This window comes from Anser cygnoides, chromosome 4 (genome assembly GCF_040182565.1).
Source record: "Anser cygnoides isolate HZ-2024a breed goose chromosome 4, Taihu_goose_T2T_genome, whole genome shotgun sequence".
Lineage (NCBI taxonomy): Eukaryota > Metazoa > Chordata > Aves > Anseriformes > Anatidae > Anser > Anser cygnoides.
In genome coordinates, this window is record NC_089876.1 from 52,565,340 (window position 1) to 52,580,566 (window position 15,227).

Genomic DNA, 15,227 nt, shown 5'->3' on the forward strand with positions numbered 1-15,227 from the left:
CAAACACAGTAATGAATATGAAATAACAGTCTTTTACAGATAGAATAATATAGTATTATTGTGCTAGGAAATTCCCTTTATATCACAGATATGAAAATAATTTCTCGATACAAATGAATCCTCACTAAGATTATTACTCTCCTATCTTAGAAAAAAACACATTTCTAAAATATAATGATACTACTAAAGCAATAAAATCTGATTAAATAATAGCGCTTCCTATTACAGATCAAGTAAAAATGGTCTATAAGGCAACTTATATACATCTTAGAGAGAAAAGAAAAGATACTCTTAATGGCCTGACCCAATATCAAAGCATAAAAATCTACAATGCATCAATTTTCTCTTTACTTTCAAATGGCTTTGCTGTACATATAATGTATACTTACAGCTCACAATTACCGGTAAAAGCACATGATGAATTAAGCAAAGTGAAAAATAGCATTTCAGCTTGCATGCCTGGACAAATATAGGTCTAAGATGAACTGCTTTGAGATTTGAAAGTGAATACTACGCATTATAGTATAAAAAGCAATAAAAGCAAAATGGACATTTACTGCTAAGTCAATATCCTATAAAAAACTAAAATGGATATACAATAATACATGTTACTTCTGTAGTTTCTTTAAAATCACAAAAGTTTTCAAAAACATTAGCAGAGTAAGAATGCTCTCCTACAGATAATGTCTTTTCCTCTAAAAAGGTAACTGAGCCACAGAGTGAGAGTCTATCTGCATTTAAATAAATAGCAACATTCACACCGACCCCAGTAGTTAAGGCAAGAAAGAAAATAATAGCCCAGATCTGATTTTTGTGGTTAGACCACAAAGAGACATCACTCTCAGACAGTACATTCTCAAATGAATGAGACAAATTTCTGGTTTTGAGTGCTTCCACTGATAGTTGTATTATTTTGAGGGAAATTATCAAAAAATTTTAATGAAATTTAAGCAACTAAAGTAGTATAGAGGATTTCATTCATTTAATATTGCATTCTATAGAATTGCAGTAGCAATTATAACAAAGTATTTTATTGAATTACAAATACATAGTTGAGAAAAACAGTGGGCTAGAAAGCTCACTATTACCTAAGGCAAATTTAACTAACATGTATCAAATGTTCCTCTGTCTATACCTCCAAACTACTAAGTAAGACTCCTTCTTCCATTTATTGTGCATATTAATCTGAGGCAGTTAACAAGAGAGTAATTTCTCCACGATGAAAAACAGCACACTTCTCTTAGTACTTCTTTCTATAGGGAAATCACATATTTTCTGAAACAAGTATGGCTTTGTAAAATTAGATGCTATGATTAGATATTTTGTGAAATATTTGAAAACATACTAGTATATTACTAAATACATCTCAAACACTACAGCACATTAGAAAAAGCACTACAAAGCACTACAACCTAACATATATTTCATTTGAAGGGTCACTTTATTTGAGGTTTGATAGTTAAATTTTAACCTTGACCACACAGCATGAATTTCTTCAACTTTGAGATGGGAATTTTGGCTTATTGTCTCTTATAATGGCTCTTCCTATTTCCTTCTCCATAACACAAATGCTGTTTTTGGCCCTAAACCTCTACATTTGTAAACTCTGGAAAACATTCAACATTCTCTTTGCATGCAAAGGGAGCAAAAGCTCTTTTTTGGCGTCTACACCTGTACTATATGAAGCATGGATGAGGTCATGCACTGAGAGGATGCTGGTATGTAAATAAAGTAAGAGGATTTGGAGGAGTGCTGTTTTGTTCTTTGTCAAAAAAAAAAAACAAAAAAGAAAAAACTTCCTATATTTGTTTTTCATGCATCGATGCACACAGAATGTAACAGATTCCACAATGTCTTTAATCCTACTGTTACTTATCATCATCTCCTCACAGCAATTAACAATTCGGCAGTATTCAGTGTAAAATAGGATGCAGCTGAGAAAGCAGCTATGTTCTATGATTAGTCTTTCAAATATGCTAACTGAAAATATTTTCAGCATGCAGTGTTGCCTTTTGACTTCCTTCTACCAAAAGTTTAGACTTAAAGAGCATAAACTTTATAGCAGCTTCCTGTTACCTACATTGTCCTCCCTAGATGATCAGATACAGAGAAGCCCATTCTTTCACAAATATGCCTACCTCTGATACTTTATTGAAAATACCAAGTGATCTCTTACTATAGAATTTATTAGAAATTCACTCAAAATTTTTTGTGAGCAAATTTTTCTATTTCAGTAGCTAATGAAAATTAATATTTAATATATTACCCACTGTATTACACCTTTTTCAGTCTCAACTGCAGGACCTTCAACCAGTTCTGAGCTTTCTCGGTATGAGTGTACGTTTCAGCTGGACCTTGACTGTATACTGGGACAGAATCCCAACCTTGCTTCCATGAAGAAAACATCCAAAGACAAATCAGGAGGAAGCTACAGCACACATCAGTCAAATCCATAATATAGACTATATTAAGGTTCTGGGAAACCAGGAACCTGGGGATGTCGTGACACATTTATCAGCATTACTTTAGCCCTAGAAGATAGACATAGATCACTGGTTTTCAAGCTTTTTGGATTTAAGGAAAATTATTTTTTTCCAACATCAGTATAGCAAATTCCTGTACAGTAAATTCTATCCAACTGACTACTGATTGTTTTTCTCAGATACCCCTAAAAGCAATTTGTCCAGAGTTAAAGTTGTCAGCCATACACTCATCTGCCACCCTGGCATTCAAAACATGTTTATTGAGAACATTCCTGTAAATGCAGAAATACCAGGTGTATCTTTATGGGGCCTATTTCTTTAGACGTACTGGAATTTTGTCATTTGCATTAGCAAATTTCATATCATATTACAGTTCTGTGAGATAGAAAGACGTATACTAGGAATTTGGTCCAGACAAGAAAAAAAGACAGTCCAGCAAGAAAATCTTACCTCCTGCTTGTTTTTCATATTATTTGTATTAAATATATATATATATATAATTTATTTAGTCAGTAGGCCTCCATATAATCTACATAAAAAGTGAAGGAGAAACAGAAGGAAATGTCTTGGCTAAATAAGGAAATCTTACTGATGCAATGAGTGCAGTGAATAATCTCTTTCTATCTCAATTTCTGAATGGATGAGGGACAATTTTCTTTCAAGGACTGACATATTCCTTTCTCTGCATCTTTCTGCAGCTTTTGAGAAATTTTAACTGCTACAGCTGACTCCAGAGGGCTATTGTCTGGATCCTCCTTTTTTATTTTCTGGAGGTTGGGGTGGGATTTAAAATTCAGTCCACCTCAGGGGTGGGGCATCCACAACCTCTCTGGGAAACCTCTTCCAGAGCCTCACCACCTTCTGAGTGAAAAAAGTTAACACAGCACAAGACAGTACAGTGGGCCAAGATACATTTTCAGAGTAATTCCATTATAATTAGAACTGACAAAGTCAATGAATACAGCTGGACTAACATCAAAGTAGAGAAGTTTGTGCAAATTTTACAATAGCTTTTTTGCCTTCATGGTTTACTCACTCTGTATGAGAGAGAAAAAATGAAACTTTCCATTATGCATGTAGAAGTTTTTGTTAAGAAACATATTGATAAGAATATCTTTATTCATTAAAATGTCTCAGTTTTTGAATTACATCACATATAACAAAAAGTATGAAGTAACACCAGCTGTCTCCTGAATGAGGGCCATTTCAATACATATTCAAAAATTAAAAATATAAAATGTAACAGGCTTCAATTTAACAGGTTGTGTTCACTGAATAGATTGTACATACTTATGTGAGAATATGAGTATATTGCTCTGAAGAGATACATTTTACATTTCATCAAAAATTCAAAATAACAAAAGCAACATTAAATAAACTAGAAAGAAAGCCTTAATGCTTCTGGGATCATGGCAAGGTATCTCTGATTTTGTTATGCAATTGCAGTGATCATTAGTGGTGTTCATTAACATCAAAGGAAATTCGCACATCTGAGAAAAGCATTTTGAATATATTAACGTGCATTATAGAATATTACTGCTAAGCATGAAGTTCACTTGTGACTACATACAGTTTGTTCGACTTGTTGTTCTTGCAGTTTTTCATGCCCTTATTAACAATTTATAATTACAAAATGGAATATTTCTTTCTTTTAAGAAGATAGTAGAATTCCTGTACCAAAGCCGTGAAATGAATTAAGAACTTTTGAGAACACTCTCCCATCCCACCTCCTATAATCATACGTTAAAACTTAAATTTTTGTTTTCTTAAGAATGCGATGTTGGCAATATGTACTTTTGTTATACTGTATTTTCTGTTTGAGCTTCTAGTCATAGGCTTCAAATCAAATCGATACAAATCAAACATGAATCAGTACTGGACTAGACAATCAGGAGGAATCCAATTAAGAATTTACTGCTACTTAATACTGACTGGGAAAATACTTGGCTAAAAAAATCAAATAAAAATTAGTAAAAAGTGCTTAATGACAAAAGAGCAGTCAGTAAAACTATTTTTGTTCTAAAAAAAAATCAAAACTATTTTAAGGAAACACCCTAAGTAAAAGGAAAATCTGTTAATGAGACAAGAAAACATTCTAATACAAAACATTCTAATACATTCTAATACAAAAGCCCTGTCTCCTTTGCCTCTACTTCCTTATTATTAACTAACTTAATTTTTCCTAAAGAAATTTTTCTGTTATTATTTTAACTTCAACTTGGCTGAAAGGAAATGAAGACTTAAGTGAAGTCAAAATAGCCAACTGCCAAGAGGTTCATAATACACTGTGTAATTTAGTGAAAGAGTGGGTTGGTGAGTTGTAAAGTACTAAATGAAACCAAAGCCTCAAATAAATGTACCGTTGTGGTAGCTGCAAAAAGAGTTTAAATTGTGAACACTAACATGGAAGAAGGTAAGTCTGTGTGTGTGTCTGTGAATGTCTAAAAATCAAACTTTTGAACCCTCAAGCATAAAGCTAGCTGCAATTGGTATGGACTGGCATAAATTCTGATCAAATCTGTACTAAACAGAAGTGGCATGTCACTTATTCTCCATTAGATAAAGAGACATGGGACAGAAATAACAAATAGCAGGATGAACACATGTGCCTTTGCACATAGACTATTTAGGCTGGGAGAACAGTGTGGTAGGGATTGACGGATCCTGATAAGAAGAATAAGTTTCCAGAAAGAAGTGGTCCATGAAAGATCCTGGGTGGTGGAAAGATCCTGGAAATGAGGAAAGATCCTGGAGATCAAAGAGGTGTGTTGAGAAGAACGCTGGGGGATTCCCAAAGACCATGGCCAAAACCACTTGAGATAGGTAACTGCAAGCAGCTGCACAGCAGGAACTGACATGACTTTCTACCTGGCTGTCCTAAGTCAGCAGTGATCTCTCTGCTTGGAAGGCACATTGAGATCTAGTGAAAGTAGCACTGGGTGTGCACGTGGGTGAGTGAGATGAAATCAAACACGGTAAAAGCTCTAATCTTGATGGTTCTTGAACAATCCTGGTATCCAGATGCACTGCAGGTTTCCATTTACTCTATCTCGCTCATGGCAGTTACAGAACAGGTTAAACATCATTGCAGATGCTATGTAGCACAGATGCTAGTGTACGATCTCCTCCTCATTTTAGATAGTAGAGTATGGAGAATATGCATGCTTTATACCCAAGAGTAAAGCAGAAAAAGGATTGATTTGGTGTTTGTTTTCTAGATAGTTGAGGATGGGTGGGAGGATGGACAATGGACTTGCTAGAAGGTAAAGCAGACAAGCTGTGCAGAATTAACAGTATCAAAGACTAATGTGATTTTGTACATCTTAAAAAAACAAGTGTAACATCTACATTTACCCCGTTGAATGTTTTCATCTCCTTATCCTAGTGATAGTTGGTAAGCCTACACTGTGCATCATGCATATTTGCTAGTATGATCATCAGACTGAAGATCAGGACTAGCAAAAACACTGTCCTTTATGATAGGTGAAAGACAGGGCTTAGACTGCCTCAGCGCAAAAGATCATACGTAATATCTAGAGCAAAAAATGGTGCCCAGGTACTACCAAGGGGACAGAAGTCTCCCCAGTCTTAAAAAATGCGGACAGTGTCACAGAAGCCTTCCTTGTTTCTAGTCCCACTTAACCAATAGAAAACAAACAAAACCAACAAACAGAAGAGCTTAGGAAAATGAAAACCAGTAGATTCCAGCTCCATGAAATCCCTACATGCACAAATGTACAAGCCAGTTTGACCTGGATGCACCAAATCCCAAAGGAGTATAGACTTTCATAACAAGAGTATTTTGTGGAAGTTCATAGATATACTTGCTTCCTAGATACAACAAAAAATAAAAATGGGCAGAATTCATCAATCTTAACAAATGAAAAAAATGTTTTGGACTGGCGAAATATTTTATGAAACCCTCACTTAAATTATCCTTGAAACTGAAGCACTAATCTTACTTTGCCTCTTTGGTTTTGTCAAATTTCTAAGAAATTCACAGGTGCATATACAGCCAAGAACACTTAACAGACTTCAATTTAAAGAAAATAACTGGATTCTTAAGCAGAAAATTTGTATTCAGTTACAATTATGGCTGAAATTTCAAGTAATGATAGTCAGCTCACTTTCATATTTCTCATGTCACCTGTCCTTTAGCCTTGTAAAGAAATGATATTCGAATTTCAATATTCCAGTAAAATGTAGCATCTGGAAAAGCCTTGGTTTTTGCTTGCCCCAACAATCTGTTAGGACAGGATTAGTGTTAATTCCTATACTCATATAGGCTTTTTCTTCTTTCTCTTTTACATAACTAAGCATAAGTAATCTTGATCCTTTGGCAAAATAAATTGTCAAGAAGAGTTCATTCCTACCAGTACTAATTAAAAACAATTCCATTTTGCTGAAGCCAATAAAACTTATTTATAGGTTGTTTTCAATGTTAACATAGAGGAATACCAAAAATAGTCTGCTTAAGAAAACACACACCAAGATAAAAAATATCACCCGTAACAGGTGAAACAGCTTAACACAGAGAAAATGCTAATTTTATGTTAGTAAAAAATGAGGATAATGATATCATATGCAAAAACTAAAAGAATGACAGACCTACTATTCACAGAGGGATACTTCTCAGCTGATTATCTTAATTTTAGTTCATGCCCACTGTTAAGCAAATATCCCTCCGTCACTGCTGGAAAGGCAGAAATTGTTGCTAGTGCAAACCACAACCTCATTAATACTATGCTCTATGTCTTATCCAAGGGGCCACACTAACTGCATATGACTGTCTCTTCCACAATGTTTTTAATTCGGGCAGGCAATGAGAGTAAACAACAGGTTATTCTTTATTTATTTACAGTTAGTACATGAAATTGTAAATTAATGTTTTAAAAAATGTCAAGGCTATATCGCTTTGCAGAGAGTTTTCAGCATGGGGAATATTTACTTATGCAAATTTAATTAATATTTATACACAATCAATAATATTACAGAATACCAAGACTGACCTAAAGGGATGTTTCGGAAAAGTTTATTAATTGGCTTGTGTGCACGCAGCTCAATGTTCACAGTGCTCACCTTTACTCCTTGTTCAAAGAATATTCATTCATTTTTTAAACTAGGAGTAAAAACCATTTTGGCAGCAGCTATAATGGAAGTGATAATGATTCTCTGGCACAATAAATTAAGAATAGTACATCAAGCTTAATAGTTTAGCATAATAAAATACCAATGTTTACATAAGCCAGGAATGCAGTCCTGGTTTCTTTTGTCCTTAAAAGGTTGCTATAGGAAAAAAAAAAAAAGTTCAAAAACTATGTCTGGTGTATTTCCAATGAAGATACATTGGAAATGTATGAGGATACAATTTGTGCATCACAGGTGTGACTAGACAGGAAAGAGAAAAAAAATACACCTAGAAAATAAATTTAAAGAAATACAAAATGCTGACCTCCAATCATGCTGTTCTTGGCAAATTCAGGTCCATGGTGGCCTAAAACCTCATGCTATGATGGCTTTCTTTATGAACACCAAAGATTGTATCTTGTTTTGTTTAACAACAACCTTCCAAAGTCACCCGGGAATCACTGAAATATAAATATGCTTGGCCACATTTTTTTTTCTCCAGCTGCACCAGTGGCTAAGAAGCAGTAGTGCAAAGCAACTGCATTTTTCTGCAGCCTAATCTCATGCATGATCCAAAAGGAAGCTGATTTAATCCTATCCACTTTTCAAATAACTCACTTTTATATGACAGCCTTTACCAATATTTCTGTAGTTTAAGTGCAACTGCTTGCTCCTATAAGCTTTAATAAGGACTTTTTAAAGTTGCCTTTTTTTTCCTATTACACTTTATTTTATTGAAAATTCAGTTGAAAGCAGTAAGGAGCAAGGAGTGATTATTTCTTTGTCTTAAGTGCAGCTACAAGTATCTTGAGGAGTACTAAAGAGTAATAAAAGAACAACAATAAGTCGTACTAAAATAGCTGCACTGAAAATCACAGTGGTGTATTAATGTAGGTGCAATTTCAAAAGCCACTGCAAAGAAAAGACCCTTGCATAAAACTTTTTTTTTTTAATAATCGTTTGTGATCACTGTGCTGTTCTATGAACAAAATCTTATTTCCTTCTAGAAATTAGATGTTAAAAATATCATACAAATTATCATCACTCACCTCTCCTATCATTTCTCCCTGTACTTGTGGATTTGTCAGAAGGGCAAGGGCAACGTCCTTCGCATTTCACTGAGATTTGTTTTCCTGAGACACAAGCTTGATAGTCTAATTTGCACTGCAAGGAAAGAAAATCACTATCATTAATATAAACATCTTTTATAATATAAATTAATCCTTAAATATTTTGAAGGAATCTTTAATAAGGTGTTTAAATGTCAGTAGACATAGATGCTAGGAAAAATTCTGCCATATGTGCTACCTTTGTACTAAGAATCTGATTAGATAAAGGTATAAGGTTCTACTCCCTAACCTGGCTGGAATTTCAGGCTCAATTCAAGTATGAATGCACTTTTGTTGTTAGACTGATTTGGTTACATATATCAAACAGAATTAGACTATATTGGTTTCATTTTCATTATATGAGCAAATATACAAGGCATTCAATTCATTATTGATAGGAAGCAATTAATGGAGTTACTACAGGATTTATGAATTAATATCTACCTTCAAAATGACAGTATTCTAGTGAAAAGCAGTAACAAATAAAATAGAAATCTGTGGTTGATGCTATTCTAGACAGTGGCAGTCTTCTCCAATATTGAAACAGATTCATTTTGTGTGGTTCTGATCTGTACATTTATAGCTCTGATTCAGAAACCATACACAAATTAACTAAATCTAACCAGGAAATGGTATTGTTGTTTCAAGAACATAAAACCACTATAGTTAATGTTCATATAAACATTATTAAAAATAACACTATTATAAACATGGACATTCATATTGAAAAACTGCACTGTTATTCCAAAATAAGTTCTTGATATACAGATCTATCGGTAGGATCTTTTACCAACATACAATCAGGAAAAACACAAACAAAAACAAAGGAAAAAAAGAGAATTAAGTATCTGCAGAAGGGAAGGAGAAAGGGAAAAGTGGGAAAGAGGAGAAGGGAAAGGAAGATGGTTATAGAGAACATTTTATCTTTGAACAAAGGATTGAAGATGCCTTATTAGTCAGATAAAGGACATAAAATAAAAAAGTATAGGAGTCAAAAACCATTTCAAGTGACCAATAAAAACATGGAAGTGTTTTCTATGCATTACACAACTTCAGAAAAACAATTTCAAAAGAACTTGTGCCTTATATTCCCTGACTCATCTGATGTTTTGCTACCTGAAATTTTGTGCATTTGCATAAAATAATCATCTCAGCTCAGTTCTGAACATGCCACCTTTTCCCCAGAAAGGCATAGATAAAGGGCAGCGGGGCTAAAACAATCTTTAATTCTAATAAAAAAAAAAAAAAAAGAAAAAAGAAAAAAAAAGGGGGAGAAAAAAGGAGAATAGATCTGTTCCAATTGAAAGCTGTACAAATATGACCGATGTCTCATAAAGGACCAGAAAATTAAAGCAAAGAAACCAGCTTTGCCTTCTCTACAGTAGTTGACTATGAAAAAAATGGCTTCATACAGTATGCCTTATTGTACAGGAAAGTGCTTGACTAGCCATGATGCCCACCAGACCTCTTTCCAGACAGCGCATGACCTAATTCATATTTTAATCCTGAGACAATCTTCAGCATTGGTAGAATAGATCATACCCTGAACTTAATAAATATTTATGTGGAAAAGAGATATCTTCCCTTTTTTAAGATCTGAAAATTTTATTGTTCAATCCTAGTATCTTAAAGAGTCAAACCTACAAATACTTTGCCTTTAGGCTACTTACAAAAAGAGCTTTAGGCATTGAATACTCCCGTTGGTGACTGAACTTAATGAGACCATCATTTGAAACTGGAATTATAAAACTTTTTTTTTTTTTAAATATACTGAGAATCAGAACATGAGGAACTCAAAACGCAAGAATACATTTTTGAGACTTAAGATATTTTTTTTTTTTTTTTTAAGACTCTAGTGCTTCTATTCTGTTTCACTCAAATGTTGCTACAGAAACTAGTAAACACTTCAAAGTTGCTCCAGCTAACAAGGTAAGTATGATGTGTGAGTTCAGTCATTCTGATTTATTTTTCTTTAAAGTATCTACTTGGTTCTATTTGAAAGTAACACTGCCCTCTTAAAATGTTAACAAAAACAATGCCTGGCACCTGTCACAGGACCTGATATCCGAGCTAGTGAGTGCAAGGTCAGTACATAACACTTTTAATTCGGTATTCCCATTCACAGCTGTGCTACAATTTTACATTCACTGAACACATTCTGTGGACAGGCAGCCAGTAGAGTTACATTCCCCATCTCCAGTAACAAAGCAAAATCACAGTCCTTGAGTAAGTCAGAAATAAATCAACAGGTTTTTCTGACAATTTAGTATCAGCAGCTAATGACAGCAGGAATATAATTCCGGTTTAAACCTCTTGCCTTTGTTCCACGAATCGACAATACACTGGGATATTGCAAAGGCAGCTCAATCAAACCAAGGCAAGTTAAGATATCCCTCAACATTAGTCTCAATGAACCGGCAGCAAAGTAAGTAACATAAAAAAACCTCATAAAAAAAAAGAAAGAAATTTGTGGCATATAGTATATGAGGACACAATGAAAAGTAGTCTTACACTACTAGCAGAGGAAGTGTTGGGAACATGGCGAAATCATTAATTTTGTGGGAAAAAATATTGGACTACTTGAAACAGCAGAAAAATACATGAACATAAAACTAGCAAGTATAATGTTATATATAGCAATAAAATAATTGCAATTTATTTGGCTTTATTATTTACATGGGGAAAATAAGTCATCACATAATTTTCAAGAAACTCATCTGTTGGATTTCATAATATTCCTTATTTAACTTGGTTTTATAAACTGTTAACTACTTGTGCTATTTTCACCACAATCCGATATATGCATGAAAAAAATCCATTTTACTTATGAATATATCTAGTTTTTCTGTCTTCTGATTCCTTTTTCCTCTTAGCATACCAGTTTTCTACATTGGAATTAGAGCATGTCTCATTTTTATGTTTAATTCTAAGGACATTTCAACTGTTTGAATTTTCACATTTTGTTTCAAGACAGAAGAATAGGTATTTCTGACTTTAAAGCAATATGCTACACAGTGATTAAAAAAATGTTTCAATACAGACAAAGAATATGTACCATGTCAGGGTCTCTTGGCAATGTATTTCAGCATGAAAAGTTCCTCACTTCAGCACTGTCAAGGTTCCCACAGAAAGATGCAATTTGTTTACTTATATTCTGCCTGTTTGAAAACCTGCTCAGTTTTAAATAGACCCAACATTCTCCAAGATTTGCCCTAAGTAGATGTTTAGTGAACTAGAGACAAGCAATTAAAATCTGTGGGAAGAACATCAAAGAATATATGTCATCTTTAGACATGACTCATGCAGCTTTACTGTTATTACAGTAAAGATGAGAATAGTTATATTTCTGGAACAATTACAATGTATGTTATTTTGATATACATAAGCTCTGTTCTTCTAACTACTCTTACAGAGTTGGAAAGATTAAATGACAGTAATATATTTCATTAAGCTCTGCTACATTCCGTTCCAAAGTAGCTACCCTTCAACAGCTGCCAAACTGATCTCTCTACATTGCATGTACAAAGAACCTAGTTTCACCCCAAAATGGAGAAAAAATATATAGTATTTTCTTTTCCATGGCAAAATAATGAAAAAAAATGAAAATTCAAGGGAAAAAAAATGTAATTTTTTGTGCATTTCATTGGTAGGAATAAAAGGGCAGAATACACTTTACTTTTACAGTAAGTTCCAAAACAATCCCAACTTGCCTTGTATTTGTAAACTGAGCTCCAAGTAAATATCATGCACTTCTATACATATATATTCACCTCTAAGAAATCCCCAAACATGTTCTTGTGACCAATTGATCTAATTTTCAAGTGTGAATGACAGTATGTGTGTGTATATACAGGAGGGACACTGAGAAAACCTGTGACTTGGGAAAACTTTTTGACTGAAAATACACAATAAACCTCTACAGAAAAGTGTAGTATGTCAGCATGAGTATCACATATACAGAGGTAAAGCCTCTATGTAGAGCAAAAAAAAAAAAAAAAAAGAATATTCAGAGAATATTTATATAGTCTAGAAATTTTCAACTTAGAAATTTTCAAATTTCAGATTTTATATTTACACCCTTATACACTTGAAGAACTGTGTGAGCAAACTTTTAGCCACTGAAAAATTTTAAAGGACAGAAAATGTATGGTTAGACTGGAAATGAATGAGAAAGGAAGACAATTAATAAGAAAGGAAAAGATTTCAGAAATTGTAGGAAAAACAACTTTTAAGTTTGATTTATGGGAAATCACACAGAAAAAAATACTCAAATAACTTGTGGGCATCTAGAAGAAGAAAGAAGATGAACCATGCTACAAGGTTTTATCAGGCAAATCATAACAGATCTAGCTTTATCAATTCTATTGGGGCAGTTTTTAGAAAACATATAACAGATTGCAAGTACCTCTATTTTACCAAGACTTGTCATGCTCTCTTACACTGCAACCTTGTAAGCCATAGTGGTAAGTATGCTATTTGTATAATCATACTGTAAGTTGATTATAATGGCTCACAGTTAGAATGGAAGGCTGCGCTGGAAGTAGACTTTAGCAAGGGTGCATCACAACCCAGAATGATTTTGTCTTTTCATTAATGTCTTAGAAGATGAAATGAAAGCTATCCTTGACATATCCAGACATGTAAGAGTCTAGAATAACTTTAGAATACATTAATAGAATAAAAATACTCTTATTATCGAAATAGGTTAAATATATATGTATTTATATATAATTCAATACAGAAAACTGCTGTTCCACTCTCAGGTACACATAATAATAACCTTTAAAATACAAGCTATGGAAAAACTGGCTAGAATTCTGTTCCAAATGAATTATATATATATATAGAGAGAGAGAGAGAGAGAGAGAGATCATTGTCAACAATGATGACATTGTGATAGTGATAGGACAAGGGGGGAAGAGTTTTAAACTAAAAGAAGGAAGATTTAGATTAGATGTTAGGAAGAAATTCTTTACTCGGAGGGTGGTGAGGCACTGGAACAGGTTACCAGAGAAGTTGTGGATGCCCCGTCCCTGGAAGTGTTCACGGCCAGGCTGGATGAGGCCCTGAGCAACCTGATCTAGTGTGTGGTGTCCCTGCCTATGGCAGGGAGTTGGAGTTAGATTATCTTTAAACTCCATTCCTACCCCAGCCATTCTATAATTCTATGAACAATTGCATGGTCTTTAAGAAAAATGCCATATCAGGATACATAAACAGGACTGCACCCTACAAAACATGTAAAATGCACACAGCTCTGGCAAGCATTAAAATAGTGCACCTTGTCCAGCTTCAGGACAAGGTTTCCAATAAGACAGGAAGTAACTGGAAAAAGTCCAGAAAAAGGAGGGGAAAAAAAAAAAAAAAGGAGTAACAGGAGTAACAGATTAGAGGCCTAGAAAATGGCATCACTGAAAAACATGCTCAAGGAGTGGGTATGTTCAGGCTTGAGAAAAGAGGATTCTCACAACAGCTGTCAAAGAAAAGGTATCTGAAACATTTTTGAAGAGAGTACTATGATGAAAGTTACAAGAAATAATTAGCTTAAATTGCTGCAGAAGAGTTTCAGATTAGATATTAGGAAGACTTTCTAATAATAAGGGTAGTGAGGTATTAAAATAAATTGCTGGAAATGTTTATTGAATCTTAATCCTTGGGATCTTTACAAACAGGATCAGATAAGAGTGTCAGGAACGACACCTGTGTAGTTTGTCTTGCTTTGAGAAAATGGGTCAACCAGATGAGATGAAACTTATTGAATGAGAAAGTACAGTATAGACTTGCTCAGTATCAAGAGATTACTGCTTGCATGATGTGTAATGAATTAAGTAGGGAAACCACATGAAAGAGAAGGAAATTAATGTTTATGCTGGCCCAAGAATGTTAGATAACTTACTTCAGCAAAATTCTTCTGTTTGGTACTAAGTCTGTATTTTTGCTTCCCTGAGCTCTTGAAAACCTGAGATGTGATTTGGGAGCATGCTAAACTAAAATTAATAGGAATTGAATATATAAATGCTTTTCTATGTGAAACATGAAAAGATGATTCTTTAATTGGACATCAAATTCTCACAAATAATTTCATCTTTCATTTATCTGCAAGTCTTCTATCTGTAAAGCAACACTCCCATATCACACAGAGTGACTGTGATGAGACAGTGTAAATTAGTTACTATTTGCAGACCTCTCAGAAACTACAGGAAATAAAGATATTAAAACAGAAGAGGAATTTAGTTTATTATACTGCAGCCATACAGATCAAAGACATAAGACTGCACTGAACAGTGCAGAGAAAACAAATGACTGATTAGATAGAGAGATGTATGGCCATTCTGTGTTTTAAGTGAGGAAAGAGAAATGGGAAAGAAACAGTGAGTAACAAATTAAGGTAAGATCACATTATTTGTCTACCTAAGAAGAATAACAAACAGTGCTTGTGTAACATTAGCTTTGGCATTTCACAGTCTGTTACCAATTGGATTTTTCTCATACACTTAATTCTATCCCT

At 33.9% G+C, this 15,227-nt stretch overlaps 1 protein-coding gene across 5 annotated transcripts in view; it reads right to left on the bottom strand.

Moving 5' to 3' along the window:
- Positions 1-15,227, bottom strand: part of SPOCK3 (SPARC (osteonectin), cwcv and kazal like domains proteoglycan 3) — a 200,017-nt gene that overhangs the window by 49,393 nt on the left and 135,397 nt on the right. For all 5 annotated transcript variants that reach the window (XM_066996139.1, XM_066996141.1, XM_066996137.1 and 2 more), the window contains one exon: positions 8,660-8,774. In XM_066996139.1, coding sequence (XP_066852240.1) covers positions 8,660-8,774 — 115 coding nt within the window. The remainder of the gene's footprint in view (positions 1-8,659; positions 8,775-15,227) is intronic.